At 45.5% G+C, this 17,520-nt stretch overlaps 1 protein-coding gene and 1 long non-coding RNA gene across 22 annotated transcripts in view; one reads left to right on the top strand and one right to left on the bottom strand.

Annotated features, from left to right (window-relative positions):
- Positions 1–7,674, top strand: part of LOC102547466 (uncharacterized) — a 91,574-nt gene extending 83,900 nt beyond the window's left edge. For all 4 annotated transcript variants that reach the window (XR_015686941.1, XR_015686943.1, XR_015686940.1 and 1 more), the window contains one exon: positions 7,355–7,674. This is a non-coding gene — a long non-coding RNA (uncharacterized LOC102547466). The remainder of the gene's footprint in view (positions 1–7,354) is intronic.
- Positions 1–17,520, bottom strand: part of Itpr1 (inositol 1,4,5-trisphosphate receptor, type 1) — a 367,970-nt gene that overhangs the window by 67,639 nt on the left and 282,811 nt on the right. For all 18 annotated transcript variants that reach the window (XM_087656084.1, XM_087656085.1, XM_087656086.1 and 15 more), the window contains 6 exons: positions 15,460–15,624; positions 10,712–10,907; positions 9,069–9,161; positions 7,794–7,933; positions 7,297–7,462; positions 4,253–4,413 (listed from right to left, as the gene is read on the bottom strand). In XM_087656084.1, the coding sequence (XP_087512210.1) occupies positions 4,253–4,413; positions 7,297–7,462; positions 7,794–7,933; positions 9,069–9,161; positions 10,712–10,907; positions 15,460–15,624 (921 nt within the window). The remainder of the gene's footprint in view (positions 1–4,252; positions 4,414–7,296; positions 7,463–7,793; positions 7,934–9,068; positions 9,162–10,711; positions 10,908–15,459; positions 15,625–17,520) is intronic.

The following is a 17,520-nucleotide window of genomic DNA, read 5'->3' as shown; positions in this document are numbered from 1 at the left end:
TGACTGCTCACAAGACTTTAGTAAGTCTCCGTGACCAAGACAGAAGCTCCAAAGGGCACCAGACTTTTCTATGACTGTAATGTAAGGTAATTAACAGAGCTTCACAATCAGCCCTAGAAAGATTTAAAGATAGGAGACAGCCAGACACTTTAGAGAGGAGAAAAGTCCAGGTCACCACACATGCATGTGGCTAGGTTTGTTGCAGTGTGCAGGCTGATAAAACATGGGCTTATTTGCTAGTGTCGACCAGTGGAGGAATAGAATCAGAGAACTGACGTCTTATTAGAGTGTCATGACCTGGTGGGAGCTGGCTCTGACTCTCTCTGCTCCTTACCTACCCCATACAGAAGTCTGCTTCCATCTAACCAGGTTCTCTCCCATCAAAGAACTACAGAATATGATTTCTGAAACCCTGCCCAACACCTTCTAAAGCTAAGTATGGGCAGGCACTGACCCCCAGCCTTACTTTCATCCGCATCTATCCTGTTACAGTATTTATGAAGCATCACCCAAAGGCTCATATGATAAAGACTTGGACTTCAATTTCAATATCAAATCATTGAGAGGTGACTGTATGATGAGTGTTGCCTTAATCAATGGAATAATCCAAAGATCAGTTAATAATTTTGATGGCATTATTTGAAGGTAGTAGAAACTTCTAGAAGTAGGGAGGGCCTAGTTGGAGGAAGTAGGTCATTGGGAATTTCACTGTATGTTTTGGTCTATCTGTTTCTCTTTTCCATCCTCCCCCCTTCTGTCTCTGTCTCTCTCTGTGTTGCCCCATTTGTACACATGTTGGGCATGTACACATGGAAGCTGAAGGTGGCCACTGGGTGTGGTCAGAGCTCTAACTGTCAACTTTGGCACAGCCTAAGAGTCACCTGAGAAGGAAGTCTCAATTGAGGAACTGCTCAGGTCCAGTTTGCCTATGGGCATGTCTATGAGAAATTTCTTTTTATTGCTAATTTATGTATGAGGTCCTAGCCCACTGTGGGCAGCACCATCCCCTGGGCTGGTAGTCCTGGGCTATAAGACAGCCAGTTAAATATGAACCTGTGAGGAACGCAGCAAGCAGCATTCCTCCATGGTTTCTGTTTCAAGTTCCAGCCCTTAATTTCTCAAGGATGGGCTATGATCTGAAAGCATGAACCAAAGAGCCCTTTCCTCTTGGTCAGAGTTTTATTACAGTAGCAGAAAGGAAATGAGAACAGGTCATCTCCTCCATTGCTTCCCACACTGTTTTCTGAGCCACAGCCTCTCACTGATCCCGCTGCTCATCACTTGTTTAGTCCATCAAGCTAGTCAGCTCCAGGATGTGCCTGTCTGTGTGCCCCCACAGTGAGGATACAGCATGTTCCATCAAGCCTGGCTTTTGATGTGGGTGCTGGGATCTGAACCCATGTCCTTATGCTTGCATAGTAAGCACTCTACTCACTGCCGTCTTCCTGGCCCAGAATCTGCCTTTAAAGGATGCTATCTCTTTCTGGTCTCCAGCCTCCGAGAAGTGAGTGACTGCTCTCTATACCCTTCTCCTATAGTGCTGTGCTTCACCCCAACTCAGACACAAGACAGCCAGCTAACCAGGGACCAAAGCGTCTAAGACTGAGCCAAAATAACCTTTTCCTTCCTCGGTTGTTTGTGTCAGGCAGTTGTTACAGTGACAAAAGGACTACACAACCCTTGCTCTTGATGGTGTGTCCTTTTGCTCACTACTCCTTTCTGGCTCCTTTCCCCTTTCGCTCCCTCCCTCCAGATCCTTTCCAGAAGCATGCTCTGCTATCCTTTTCCCTTATACCAGACCATTCCCCATTGCATGCAAGTAGTTATAGTGACCAAATATAATGCTAGATATGGCAGAGCCTTATATGTGGTGAGAGCTACACACTGAAAGGATTGGCAGTATTTCTCCTCAGCAGTCACATAACCAGTCTTGATGCTACTAGCTAGTCTCTGCACGTGCACGTGCATGTGGGTGACTCACCCATGTGTGCACGTACAGGCCAGAGGTTGACATCAAGAACCTTCTATTGCTCTCCACCCTTTAAAAATGTTTTCTTTTTCTTCCTTCCTATGTGTATGAATGTTTTGCCTGCATGTCTGTGTGAGCACCCAACAGGTGCCCCCAGAGGCCAGAAGTAAACATTAAATCCCCTGGCTCTGTAGTTACAGGTAAGGGTAGCCAGTGTTCTTAAACCCCACATCCTACTTTAAAAAGTTCATTTACTTATTACGTTTACTGATTTTAATTGTTATGTTTATATCGTAAACATAAGCAATAAGTATTATATGTAAATCAGTTATTTACTGATTACATTTATTACTTTATACATATTTGTTATATTGAATTAGTTAGTTATCTTGTGTATGCACATGGCACATGAAACAGTTTTCTTTCCACCATGTTGGTCTAAGGAATTCAATTCACGTCATCAGGCTTGGCAGCATGTAACTTTCCCCACTGAGCCATCTTGCCAGCATTCCACATGGGTTTTTGAGACATAGTCTCTTATTCAATGCAGGCCTCACTTGGTTGCCTAGACTGGCTGGCTAGTAAGCTTCAGGGATCTGCTGTCTAGATTTATAGACTGGTGACACCGGGTTTGGCCTTTTCGTAGGCACTGGGGATCTGAACTCAGGCTCGGGACCTCAGCCCAGCAAGCATTTTGCCCAGTGAGCCTTGTTCACAGCCCTTGGAGGGTAACTGGTTAAGTCAGTGTATTTTGTCTTTTCTGTTAGATTTTTACTATTCAGAGGGTGATTCACAGACTTGAATCGTTGGCACCCCAGGGAAACTGGTGGGAGTGGTTAAATCCTGGAAGCAAGTGCTGAGTCAGAATTACATTTATACCCCAGAAGAGTTCTAAGTGCGTTCAATCTTGGGAAACATGTAACCTGTGCTGCTTGACGGTCACCTCCACAGGATCTGAGATCATTTAGGAGACAGGCCTCTGGGAGGGAGGGCCTAGACTTGGTTAGTTGAGGTGGGAATATCCATCGTAAATGTGGGTGGCACTGTTTCATGGACTGGGGTCCTAGACTGAAGGAAAATGAGACAGCCGGCAGAGAACTAGCATTCATTCGTGGGCAGTGTGATCAGCTGCTTCTTATTCCTGCTTTCGTGCCTCCTTGAAGCTGCTTCTCTTCTAGTACCTAGTCAAAGCCATGAACCGAGGAGCTACTTCAAACCTAAGTATGACAAGATACATATGATAGTTTCCCCTTGAGGAAGCCTTGTAGCTTGTAGGACTTGGGGGTGCAGGAGGTATTACCGCATGACTGTGGCACTGCACGCAGTACAGTTCAAACCCTACCCACTGCTAGCGTGGGTAGCTGCTGATTACCAGGACAGACCTGATATGAACATGTTTACATGCCTGAAAGTCTCTCTCTCACACACAGAAACCACAGCAGAGCTCGGTCAGGGAAACTCATCATCAGGCGGAGCATTCTGGGCCTTGGCATCTGGGAGGAAGGCAACAAATTCTAGAGCCTTTCCAAGAACCAGTGGCCTTCTCCTGAGTGAGCCCAGGTTCATGACAATGGGTCCCCTGCTTTGGCAGTCCATGCCTCCTTGCTTTTCCACACACCCTGTGCGTTCTATCAAATTTGGAAAGCACATGTCATAAAGGACAGCTGGCCGGGGACTCTCATAGCACATGTCTTGTGACTCCTCAAAGTCCTGTGAGAGAAGAGTTATCAAAAACAGAAACAGAACAACAACAACAACAACAAAAATCCTACAGCAGCCTCCTCTCTCCCTTGCTGGGACACAGAAATATACGCTTCAGGAAGATTAATGTGGAGCTTAGACTCCCTCGTGTGATCCCTTCCACACAATCAGCAGAGCACCTCCCAGAAGGCTTATCCCAGATAGACAAGTCATGCCGAAACCTATACACGCTGATCATCAGGTGTGTAAGATACCTCTAAAGGACCAATCCAGAGGGCACTGGAGGATTCAAACAAACAAAACCGACGTGGAATACCAAGGAAAGGCAGACTGAGGCAACTACTCAGCTGGGAGGAGGAGTCTGAGGTAGGTTAAGGCAGTTGTGAGACAGCCCTGAGTCGATTTTCCCCAAGTTTCAGCCTCCGCTCCTTTGGAACAGGCGGGCGGAGGTTGGGTCTGGGTGAACCCCAGGGAACACAGGTGCACAGAGCACCACGGTCTCAGTCACAGGTGCCAGAAACATACTTGGAAGCGAGAAGACAGAGCCGAGGCTGCCCTGCTTCAGGGCACCTCCTCACTCACCCTGATCATCTCTGCCACGTAGCTCTCGGGCCCGGTGTACTCGGTGGAGTCCTTCACTTTCACCAGCACGATGAAGCACAGATAGTGCCACATGTTGTGTTCTTCCTTAATGTGCTCTTCAAAGGTGACGGTCTTATTGTCAAACTTGTCCCTTTCCAAGCCTAAACAAGAGACAGAACACCCCAGATTCCCACTGAGCCATCATGGTACAGCAAAGTCAGCATGGCTTGGCGTCTTGATTTATCTGCAGGCAGAGTTGGTCTTTTGGCCTCAAAACCCACTTTCATCGTGGGAGGAGGACACAGGTAGTGAGTCTGCCTCACCGGGGTTTATTTTATGTTTACGTTTTGTTCTGAAACAGGGTCTCATGTAGCCCAGGCTGGTCTCAAACTATATAGCCAGGGGGGTAACATGGAACCCCTGGTACTTCTGCTTCAAATTCTCAAGTGGTGGACTTACAGATACGCAATACCATGTGCAGATCCTAGATGGGTCTGAAAACCCTACGGCTTCCTACAGAAGGCCAGGTGCTTTGGCTGGCTCGTGGGCGCATGGGAAGTCTGCCTTCTAGCTTCCAGGGGGAGAACATGAGGATAGGCTCAGACACTGGAGGAGGTCAGTGAATTTAAGCTCCCTTGTCCCAGGTAAATGCCAAAGGGTAGACATAAGAAAAAGAACTTTAAATCCATTTCAGATGCTGGCTGGTAACTATATTTTGTAGAGGCCTGGGCCAGCCATTATTAAATTAGAGTTGAGTTAAGGTGTATTTCAGGCCATTAGTAGGATTTGGATTCCTCACATTAAGAGAGCACAGATATAGAGTAAGGAAGATGGTAGAGAACTGTAATGCTGAGGCAGAGTTAGAGGTTGCCATCATTTTGTTATCTAAATGAAACTAGAGGAACAGATGTAGGTGTGTGGTCCATTTCCATGTGTTTCTATGCACACACAAAGGCATACACACACATCAGCCCATAGGTCGACAGCTTAAGCCTGGAACGGTGGCCTGGGACTTGCAAAGGCTGCTAGTAGAGTGAAGGGTGAGGTTTTTGTTTTTGTTTTTGTTTTTTCTTTAACTGGATAGACAGCGCTGTCCTTAATTTCCCAGTAACTGCAACCATGTAAGAGAACATTCTTGCCATGAGCAAACACATCCTGAAATGTTGAACGATCAAAAGGGCATCATGTCGGTCAAGGACACAGATGATTCAGAAAACCTGTGTGTGTGAGTGCTCTGTGTATATAAATAAAGGAAAGGAAAGCCAGTATTAAAATTTGGGGACTCTTAGGAGCCGGGAGAAAGTCTTTGTACTAGTTTTATGACTTTTTTTGTGACTAAAATTATAGCAAAATAAAAAGCTTAAAAACTAGGTCTTTAAGAGGCTAAAAATTAAAGAATTTAAATTTTTAAAAGAAAGCACTCCCTTTTTTAGTATATATACCGGGAAGGAATTCATAAATTTAGTAACCATATTCTGAATAATCCTGATATGATTACTCAGCTTACAGATTCCCACATGATTACTTTGCATTTACATATATTTTTCTATAATTACACTTTTAGTGACATTTTTTTTGGTATCCCACAAACCTATCTTTATTTTTATTTTTGAGACAGGGTCTCATACAGCAAAGGCTGGCCTCAAACCCATGATCCTTCTGGCCCAGCTTCCTCCTGAGTGCTGGAACTATAGGTGTGAGCATTTTTTTCCTGCAGCAGGTCCTACCTAGCCTGCAGCATGACAGGGGCGTTGGTGTGTCGGGAGCTTATCCAAGTCCTCCCTCCTAATTCTCACAGTGATGCAGACAAGTGCTCAGGACACCACCCACGTGTCAGGTGGGGAAGATGGCTCGGTGAGTGTAAATGACAATGCAGGTGCCTGGCCAGTCAGAAGCTGGGGCTGATGCACCAAGTTCAAGCCTTTAACTTCCACCTGACTGTAAGAGACCTTTTTCTTCCTTTTAAAAAATAAAATACATTTCTTCCTTCCTTCCTTCCTTCCTTCCTTCCTTCCTTCCTTCCTCTCTCTCTCTCTTCCTCTTCCCCTCTCTCTCTCTCTCTCTCTCTCTCTCTCTCTCTCTCTCTCTCTCTCTCTCTCTCTTGAGATAGGGTCTCACTATATGTATCCTTTGACTGTCCTGGAACTGGCTATGTAGACCAAGTTGCCCTTAAAGTCACAGAGATCTATCTGCCTCTGCCTCCTGAGTGCTAGGATTAAAATACAACTATACCATCTATCTGCCTCCTCAAACTCTTGGTGCATGTATGTGTAAGTGTGTGTGTGTGTGTGTGTGTGTGTGTGTGTGTGTGTGTGTGTGTGTGTGCCTATGAGTTCAGGTGCCTGTGGAGACCAGAGGTGTGAAGTTACACGGTGATGTGAGCCATTGTCTGATGTGGGTGCTAGGAGTTGAATTTGGGTTATGTGTAAGAGCAGTGCATTCACTTAATCTCCGCGCCATCTCTTCAGCCCTCCTCTTTCTCTTCTCTTTGAGCCAGGATATTAGTAGGTAGTCCAGGCCAGGCCGGCCTTGACCTCACCGCAGTCATCCTGCCTCGGCCTCCCCAGTGTTATGATTACATATGGGTGCTGTGATGCCCAGCTCTAATGGTATTTTTCCATTGAAGCCTGATCCTGCCCATAGAGAAGACATTCTCAGGCTGTAGCTGGATGACAGCTCTCTTTCCTGGTCGACTTAGGACTGGATCAGGGGACTCTCAGGATGCCCAGACACAGGAAGGCTAGGGATACGTGTGTCTTGAACGTGTGGCCACACTTCTACTCTCCAGAACTTAATTCTGAAAGGCAAACTAGTGACTGCTGCACGGAGTTTATTGGCTTTCCAGATGCTTCCCAGCAAAAAAAAAAAAAAAAAAAAAAAGAGGTCAAATAGAAGCCTGCTGTTTGCCAAGAGGGGGTAGGGATGGCCCTGAACAAAGTGAATGTCCCAGCCCAGCGTCTTATGTACCCACTCCACTGCCACGTGTCCGTGTGCTCAGCCACGCTGGCCAGTGGCCTGCTTGCCTGAGTGGGACAGACACTCACCACAAATGAAGCACGTGGTTTTTAAGATCTCTTCCTTCTTCTGCTTCTCACTCCTCAGGTCAGCAAAGGTGTCGATGATGACCCCAAAAATGAGGTTCAGGACAATGATGATGACCATGAAGAAGAAGAGGAGGTCATAGATCACCCTTGCAGCAAACAGAGGCTCCTGTGAATGAGAGAGAGTGGACTGATGTCACAGCCCAGCTCCAGCTGGACAGCTGTCCACTTGGGCAGGAGTTACATTGGGCATCAGACTTTAAAACTCCCAACTATACTGTGAATCCTTCAAGTGCTGGGAGAACACAAGCAGGGAGATTCTGTAAGGACATTGGGGTGGGGTGGCCAGACCTAATATTAAAGCAAACCTCTGTTTAGGGAGTTGTTCTGGGGCCTCAACACGTCTTAGTGGGCTCTTGTGGGGACAGGCTCTGACTGGCTTCTGCACAGTGGCTTGTCACGCTGCCAGTGCCCCTTCCTTTCCTTTGGGATCCCTTTACCTCTTTGGATGGCTTCCTGAGCACATCTCCTACTCCGCCCCCACTCCGCAGCCCGTGACTCAGAACGGTGACGATGCACATGAGCAGTGTCTCACACGTGTGCTCCTTATCCTGTTCCGTTTCTTCCACAGGGAGCAGCTCTGTGAGCAGGGTGAGCAATAACACGGTTTAGACGGGAGCGGGGAAAGAGACACTGATTCCACAATGATGCTTCCCAAATGCCATCTCTCCAGCTGGCAGCCCATGAAACAAAACTGAGGAATTGAGAGTCAGATACACGCTGTCAGGAGTGAACGGGGCTGTTCCCACTTCTAAACCCTGCAAACTTCTCAAGCTATGCCAGTACTGTCCTTCCTCTACGGAGCTTCAAATATCCCCTAGCGTCTGACCAACTGTTTACACTACAGTCCTACCTGCAAACAGAATAGTCTTTGGCCTAGGCTGAGAACAAGGCATCTTGCCTCTCAGATGAGCTTTCTGCCAGGTACCCAACTGGGCATGCTCAGAGGACAGAAGCCTGGTTGGATCTTACACAGGTCTTTGGCTTCCCGTTAGAGGCTGTTTACCCCACTTTGCAGCCTATCTTGCTACTTTCTCATTTGGTTGCTAAAACCCAGATCTCACTCTCTCTTCCTTTGGTTTGCATCTATTTACTTTGTACTCCTGGTGGGGACTCAGACAGGCATGGGCAAGTGCTTGCCCACTGAGGTGCTATCCAGCATCATTCCAGTGCTGTAGCTTCCAGGCTCTTTCACCCGCTTAGCCTGACACAGATCCATGGAGACCTGCCCTTTTCCAGAGTCACCTCTTGCCGCTCTCCTTGCACATGACCATTACCTCTCTGAAGGACTTTTGCCACTAAGCCTTTAGAATGCCTTCCTCCCCTCCTTTTCTAAGAGTCCTGTTTTAGTTGTGGCACTTTACCACACTACTTTGCTGGTTGCCTATCTTCAAAATTGTATCCTTACTGAAGCAGCATTTGGTTATGTGATGTGATCTCTTATTTACCTCACCCCACCCACGTCCCATACTGTCTCTCTGTCCACAGTGGGCACTCAAACATTGGCCGCCTCAAGTCAGCAGCATGTTTCATCACACGTGGCTTCCTTTTCTGTTAGAGGTCTTCCCCTAAACTCCATCTAACTTTTCCCTTTCCCTGCTGGCCTCACTCCTAAGCAGTATTTCTGCTTTAATATGCTTCCAACACCACCTGCCTCATGTACACCACTGAAGGTGTCAGATAGTCACCTTGGGCTGGTAGCCATGGGGTCCTACCTTCTTTGGGTGCCGGAGAGGTGCAGTTCTCCCCCGTCTCTACCCGGCACACATCAGAGTACAGGAAATCGTTGGCCAAACTCTCACCAGTTTCTGGGAGAGAGAATGGAGTTTTTTGATGAACAATCTGGCACATATGGTTAAAATGTTTGAAGTCCCTAGTTCACGGCTGATTAAACAACCCTTTACATAAATAACACCCTCCAATACTACATAGAAATTCAAAGCACAGATGCAATTTACACTTTTATTTGGTGAGCTGGATGGGAAAAAAGCCAGAAATGTCAAGTTCTGTAGGCTTACTAACAGTATCACACTTAGGTAGCACTTCTCAGATGTTAAAGACAAACAGCTCAAACTCGCAGAGAAATACTACTGGGTGCACAGATTCCATCAAGATCTGAATCATGTCTGTGCATGAAGCAACTTGGGCATGAGTGGAACCGCAGGCTGGCTCAGTTTGGACCCCAAAGGTGGGTGATACTAAGTGCCACTTGGAGTCAACTGAAGGCTGAATGAAGTTTTATATCAAGGTGCACAATTCGGGGAGAAGGCAGCCAAGCCTGGTGCATCATAGAAGGTCTAGCTTGTCCCCAGCACTCAGGCAGCCTGACTACCTTTGACCAGGTACTTTTCACTAAGTACTGACAGCTATTCTGAGAAAGAATGCTTTGGCATCAACTAATAAGGACCAAAAACAATTGGCCATTGTTTATCATTTGCCAATAGGAAATCACTTCCAGTTTTGTTATAGACAGGAGCCCACTGAAAATTCGCATCTCTTTAAAAAAAATAAAGTTTCAAGGCTAGCCACTGCAAAAAGCGTGTGTGTTTGTCTTTCTACATTAAATATACAGAGAGTCAAGTGTGCTATATGTGTGAATGTGGTCCTAGTACTTGGATGATAGAGGCAGGAGGAAGAGGGGCTCAGTCAGCTATGGCTACGTGGTGAGTTCCAGCCTGAGCTATAAGATGCCCTGTCTCACAAAACTCCAGACACAAAACAAAGTGGTTATGCAAATGTTTTAATTGAAAGTATGATCTCACTATTATTATTCTGTATTTTCTCATGTTATCAGTGTTTGTCCATAAAGGCTTGTATCTGTGTGGGGTACGCCACCCCCTAGATGTGGACTTATATTTGCTCCAACCTCACATTGCAGTGAACATTTCCCTAGACACGTCTGTTCTTACACACACTCAGCAGGTTTTCCCCATAAGTATAAATTACCAGAAGTAGGTTCACTAAGTCAAGGGGAAGCTTTCACTATATACAGTCAAAATGCTTTGTGAAAAAAGCTGTGCTGGTTGAAAATATGGCATTAGTAAGTTAGCCTTTTCTGTGTATTTTTGAAATAAAACCTTGCTACCTGTGGTCTAGGCTGGCCTCTAATTTACACCAATCTCAGCCTCCTGAGAGTTTGGATCAGAGTGTGTGTGAGCGCATGTGGCTTTAATGAATGAATTCAGTGCATGGAGTAGTCACTGGCTCTCAAAACACAGTATTCAGCATTACTCTTTGAATACACCTGTATTCAGATTTCGTATTCTGGTGTTAGAGACATTCCTGCCTGCTAAGGTCATGTATTTACCCTAGTCTGGTTATAATCATGTTAAAAAAGACAAGAGGATCCCAAACCCACCTGGACCAGCTGTCTCATTGGGCAACCTGTCTACTTCCAAGATAAAGTCATCCTTGAAGAACAGGTAGCCCACAATTGAGAACAGGTAAACCAGAATCAGAGCCAGGACCGCTGTCAAGATGATGGACCGTCCATTGCGGGTGACACTTTTAATGACATTAAGCAAAGTCTCCTCTCTGTACACTAAATCAAAAAGCTTCAAGAAAAAAAAAAAAACAAGATGAGAAGAGTTGTTAAGGGCTTAGGTTTATATCAGCATCGTTTATTCTCCTGGAAACTCAGAATCGTTCTATAATTTTAACACATAACATGTTGCCTGTCTTCACAGTGAGAACTAGGATGGTAAAAAGGAGGAAAAATAAACACAGAAGAGGGGGTGGCAATCAGTACCAACTTCAAACCGCACACAAAACAGGTTAGAGTTTCCAGAAATAGAAAGAGGAGTTTCAGAGAGCAAGGGAAAAGAAAGTACTGAGGGCCTTGGAGCCCAGCCACTTAGCATCTAATTTCCGAGCTTCTCCAAAGGCCAGGTACTCAGGTACCTGTGACCTCTGGGAAGGCCAGAATCTAGTGGTGAAGGCAGGTGTGTTTCCAGTTAGTTGTAATGGTTCTCAAAGGGTTCTCATGAACCCTTCGGCAAACTTCTATTTCCATAATATTTACATTATGATTTGTAACATTAGCGGTTATGAAACAGCAAGGAAAATAACTTTATGTCGTCACAACGTGAGAAACTGTACTAAAGGGTGGCAGCATTAGGAAGGTTGAGAACCACTTAGCTAGTGCAAGCTGCAGTATCTCAGGACTGCCGAGGTCCAACGTCTTAGCTCAGTTACTGATAGCCAATGGGATTGTGGGCTTTGTTCTGTCCCTCGCCCCTAGCCTCAGTTTCCACATATGCAGACCCTCAGATGGAGAGTCAATATGAAGAATAACCAAGGATTATATATACAGTGCTTAGCACACAGGCACACTTATATACTGTGCAAGTACATAACTGGTAATCACTGATTTCCTGATGAACAAAGCCACACAGTATGGTTGAAGAATGTCTATAGTGGAGTTATACCAGGGAGTCTTACCTCTTAACCTTCTCCCCTAGTATAGGAATGGTCCCTAGAGGTCACATTGGGTTCATAGGTTGGGCCTAACCCCTAACCAAGGGACATGCTCTCTGCAGCAAGCAGGCTTCATAAGAAAGCAGGATCCTTGAAGGTGGGCATTAGAGGGTGATAGGTAGATAGATTTCCATTAAGTATAGGCAACCGTTTGGCTGGGGAGCAACTAGGGGGAGCTCTGGGTAACTCTTTGACTAGAAACTTTATTTTTTTTAAGATGGAGGTCTTGTGTTGCCCAAACTGGCAGTAAACTTTCAATCCTCCTGCCTCAGCTTTAGCTTCTTAATCATCTAGTATTACAGGCACATGCTGCCAGACCTGGCTCAAGGATAGTTTTGCTGTCGTCGTTGTTTTTAATTAATGTTGCCTCTGTTCCCATGTCTAGGCAGCTCTGAAAGGCTTGGTCTTCACTGTGGCTTTGGCTAACTGTGCACAGTGAAGCTGGTCATGGGGAAAGCAGCTGGGCTCTCCACTCCACATTGATTTACAGCAATGCTGACGGAGCCTCTGTGGACCTCCATCTCCTCATCTGTAAAATGAGTGGACTGAGCTGGTCTCTCAATGTCTTTCAGCTTAGAATTTTATATCTGAGGCCATTTTCTGGCCAATTAGTTTTTCTCCCTGCCTAACTCCAATCTGTGTCCTGAAACTAGATTCCTAGAGGGTACTGGGCAAAGTAGGATCCTTACAGGAAGCAAGGATGTAGCATTCAATCCACAAAAGAGAGTAAAAGGCTGTGTTGCTTTAACGTTGGTTAAATATTTTCTAGCAACTCAATGTGAAGTACTAAGAGAGTCAGACAGAGAACAAAGGGTACTTGTCTTCTGTGGGCAGGAGGCACAGAATCAAAAGATCAAACCAGAAAAAACTATATTATGGTTTTAAAAAAAACTTTCAAAATTTAAACAATAAAATACATTTTTCACACATATATATGTATATTCTGAGTAAACATGACTTGGAAAACACAGAATACAAAGGGAAAAAAACTAATAATTCCATTTCTTCATCTATAGACATCCACATGTTATTCCTTTTAAAAATGGAATGTATAGATATTATTAATAAATACTGTAAGACTGACTTACAGCCACTCCCAGACAAATTCAGGAACATTTCATGTCAAAATGATTTCCTAGTGTTGTATAGAAACACATACACTTAACATAGCCAGTATTATGCTTGTGAATAGTCAGGATGTTTTCAATTGTCTTATCACAACTGCTTCTGTGATGAATACCTCTGGATATGCTTGTCTACACATCTGCCTACTTACGACTTTCTGACTAATTTCCAGAAACAGAAATCGGGGAATCCTGTTATAATAGAAAAGTACTGCCTATAGCCACTCAAGCATGCTGTGTCAATTTGTATTTGCTACACTGTGTCCCCATGGCCACCAGACCAGGAGTGACTGTGCTTTTTAACCTATTCTCAGGTGACAGGTTAAACTCAGAAAGCGTGGGCGTTTTAATGCGCTCGCTTGCCTTGGCTTGGCACTTAGGGATGAGCCTGTCTCCGCGTTCAGTGACCATCTGGAGCTCTCCTTCCGTCAGCTGCTCTTTAGGAACTTTGTACGTTTTCATCTCTTGTGTTAATATTTTCTTAAGAATACAAGTGGAATGCAGGCTTGAGGCCAGGCCCAGATACTTCCTAGGGGCCACGGCGCCTTAGGCCAAGGGACTACTCTCCCTTCCTCCTAGATTGCTAGAGCCAAGAGACCTCTGATCACCCAGGCGACTCTAGATTTCTCCATAGGAAGTCTGTCTCTCTCTGTCTCTTTCTGAGAACTCGGGTTTGTTTTGAACATGGGAGGCTTTCTTTCTTTGTGGCATTACTGTTTTTTTGCATTCTCGTCAGACACATTGAGTATTTCTTTGGAAAAGAAGAGGGTTCCACAGGCAAGCTGAGGCTCGGAAAACCCCTGGATACACACAGGAGCGGCCTTAACCGTGATCTAGATGACGGCACGGTGCTTTCATGACAGATGAGGGTTCTGAAAGCACAGGTGTGAACTGCAACATGGGATGCTGGTCTCACAGAGGCACAGGCCTGCCCATGATTTGGAGGAATGACATTTGGGTTTGGAAGATCAAGTGACTGTGTGATTCAGGGCACAAGTTATTTAACTGCACCATGCCTCACAGCCCTGAGCTGCGAAGTGAAGATAGCATCTCCCTCAAAAGGAGGGCGAGAGTGCGGGAGAAGCATGTGCTTGCAAAGGGTTAGCTACTACTGTTTTGTCTCTGTCTTGATGGTGAGGCTGCGAGGTAAGGAATGCGTGTCTCATCTCACTCTGTCCCTTGCACTTAGGAAGGGTCCTGGCTGGCCCCAAAAATGACTCAAAAAACAAAAAAAAAACAAAGAAACGAATGAAAATGAAGAGGGAAGGAAACAGGATCAGCAGGAGGGAGACCAGCAAGGAAAGCCACACAGCAGCAGAGGGAGAGGGCGCAGGTCAAAGGGCACAAAGGACATGTTTCTACCTCTTGGGAGAGACCCCCTGCCCCCAAAGCAGTGACAAAAGACAATCCTTCACCTCTGCCACTCTCCCCAGGGAGGACTTGAGTGTGCTGGACCAAAACAGTCCTCATAATGGCACTCACATCCTGTCACCCCTTTGCCTGAAACCTCAAAGTACAGCCAGACAGATTCTGAAACTAGAGAAAACAATCCATTCTGTTTAGCCTGCCAACATCTACCACTCATGGAATGAGCTAATGTTGGTGAATTCTTTATGGTTTCCTTGTATGGCAGCATACATTATCCCTGCGAGGAAAACATATTCTTAACTTGTAAGTAAGGAAACTGAGGCAGAGACAAAAGCAAACAGCTTAGAAACCACAGGTAGTCTTTCCTTAAAGGACTTCCCACGATCCCCCTCTTCTGAATCCCTTCCATTCCTTTCCCTTCCATGCTTTTCCTCCCCTTTCCCTACCCCCCTCTCATTCTTATTTTGAGGCCTTGGGTATTTTTGATTTTCATATTTTTATGTTTCTTGTGTCTTCAGGATAAAAGTTTATGCTTCTTGCCATGTTATATAGGCGCACTGAAATTTCTTATCCCCAACTTTATAGATCTAGGCTTCTTCTGACTTTAGCACAGAAAAATCATTATTTGGTTTGGAACTTAATCTGCTCCCCAGAAAGGGACAGAACCAATTCACCAACTGTCCAGGCCTTGACAACTTGGCTCTGTAGGAACAAAATCACTTTTACCTAGCAAGCTCATTGTCCTGGGTCTTGAGGCTTTGAAGGTTGCTCCTACTTTGGTCCCTACATGTTTGCATTGAGAAACAGATCCCAGAGGACCATAGGTGATAGTGTCAAACACATCCCTCTTGGCAAGTGCTTCCCGTGTGAGAGAAACGGACACATACATAGGAAACATCTGAACTGCAAAGACACCTCTTCCATGAGTGTAAACTACAGATGTGCCACACACGGGACACAATGGGATCACACACTGCCAGGTTCCCAGGAGCTGCCCTGTTTCCTATGTCATTTTCCCTCTCAGACCCTCAGACCAGATGCAATTGGAACAGTAGCTGCCATTAGAAGGTGGGGTCTGTGATAAGAGATGGCACACACAGTTCTCCACACGTGGAACGTGTGAACCCCTGGTACTCACCAGCAAACTATAGAAAAACTCATGTACGAAGAGGCCCATGGCACAGATCAGTAGATACAGCAAATGATAGAGGAACTCAACGTCCAGAACCATGGCTCGGTAGCCTCTGGTGAAGGTCCCACAGTTGCCCACAAAGCTCATCAGGAAGATGATTTTATTGCAGACCTGAGAACAGACGGTGGCGGGAAGAGTCAGATGGTGGAGACCATGCTCAACTGTGCATGAGAACCTGAGGGGAGCCTTAGCACTGAGTGCCCACCGAGCTCTCTTAGAACTGTCCTGGGACTCCGAGTCATTCCATGACTTTGCTTTTCAGGCATAATACAAATTACACGGTAGTCAAGTAATTTCATGTGCACCAGCAATCAAGCAGCACTTGTGTACGGCGAAAACAAAATTAACACACACCGAGACGAGGGTTTTCATAGTGAAACATTTCTGACATTCTTGTATGAGTCAGTGAAAGACAGAAGTCACCTCTCTCTGTGAACTCTGTGATCAGCATGGCTAAAGCTTGTTCTCTAAGCTGGCTCCTCCCTAGACACTACAGAGGCACATCATAATGAGAAGTGGGCTCCTCTCAACTTTCCTCAATCCTGTCTTCACAAGTAAGACGAACATTTTCTTAAGAAACCAAGACAGGGTTGTCCAGGATGAGCTCTTTGCTCTGTACTTCTTTCTGGGAATGATTTCTGACCTTCCCATGGGGATCCACCCCTTTTCAAGAACCAGTTTCTGAGGTCTGGAAGCAGCTTCATCTGCCCAATCACAATACTGTATTCTTCTGGATATAATCATTGTTCAAGGATTGCCATGTGACCAAATGAGCCAGTAAAACCTGGGAGGCATTTTCCTGGGATTATAGAAAAAGACAATTTTGTTTTTTCTACTTACCTTGAACCTGAAGGAATATGAGTTTAGGGTTACTGCCTTCTCCTTTTTTATTTTTTGTTTTTTTTTTCCAGATTGTTCACTTCTTATATTTCTCTGCTCTATTTATTCTTTTTTATTTTATTCATTTATTTTTTTATTTTATTAACTTGAGTATTTCTTATATACATTTCGAGTGTTATTCCCTTTCCCTGTTTCCGGGCAAACATCCCCCTCCCCCTCCCCTTCCTTATGGGTGTTCCCCTCCCAACCCTCCCCCCATTGCCGCCCTCCCCCCAACAGTCTAGTTCACTGGGGGTTCAGTCTTAGCAGGACCCAGGGCTTCCCCTTCCACTGGTGCTCTTACTAGGATATTCATTGCTACCTATGAGGTCAGAGTCCAGGGTCAGTCCATGTATAGTCTTTAGGTAGTGGCTTAGTCCCTGGAAGCTCTGGTTGCTTGGCATTGTTGTACATATGGGGTCTCGAGCCCCTTCAAGCTCTTCCAGTTCCTTCTCTGATTCCTTCAACGGGGGACCTATTCTCAGTTCAGTGGTTTGCTGCTGGCATTCGCCTCTGTATTTGCTGTATTCTGGCTGTGTCTCTCAGGAGCGATCTACATCCGGCTCCTGTCGGTCTGCACTTCTTTGCTTCATCCATCATGTCTAATTGGGTGGCTGTATATGTATGGGCCACATGTGGGTACTGCCTTCTTCTTACCACACCATGTGTCAAAAACAAAACAAAACAAAACAAAACAAAAAAAACAAAACCCACAAAAGTTCAGTGGACACAGAGCCAAACAAGGGACATAAGAACTGGGCCCTGATGCCACGGCCTAAGCCTCCATATTCAGCTATATCTGAAACTAGGCTCTTGTTGTCTATGACAAAATGAACCAATGCATTTCCACTCTGCTTCAGCTAACATGGGTTTCCTGACACCTACTATTGAAGGGGCCCTGACTTGAATGTTGGATAATATACTTGTATGTGAACAGATACCCCATGCCTGGAAATCCTCTTCTATTAACAGAGTGACAGAAAAGCCAGAGAGAAGACTCTTCGACTGCACTTGGGAAAACCATCTTCTCTACTCTAGTTCCCTTGGCATCAGGCACACAGACATCCTGCCAGCTAATCTGTAGGCCAGTGTAAGCGAACTCCTTGACAATCAGATAAGGGAGGATGC

Source organism: Rattus norvegicus, chromosome 4, assembly GCF_021556685.1.
Source record: "Rattus norvegicus strain SHRSP/BbbUtx chromosome 4, alternate assembly SHRSP_T2T, whole genome shotgun sequence".
Taxonomy (NCBI): domain Eukaryota; kingdom Metazoa; phylum Chordata; class Mammalia; order Rodentia; family Muridae; genus Rattus; species Rattus norvegicus.
This window is presented reverse-complemented; position numbering and strand designations above follow the sequence as displayed.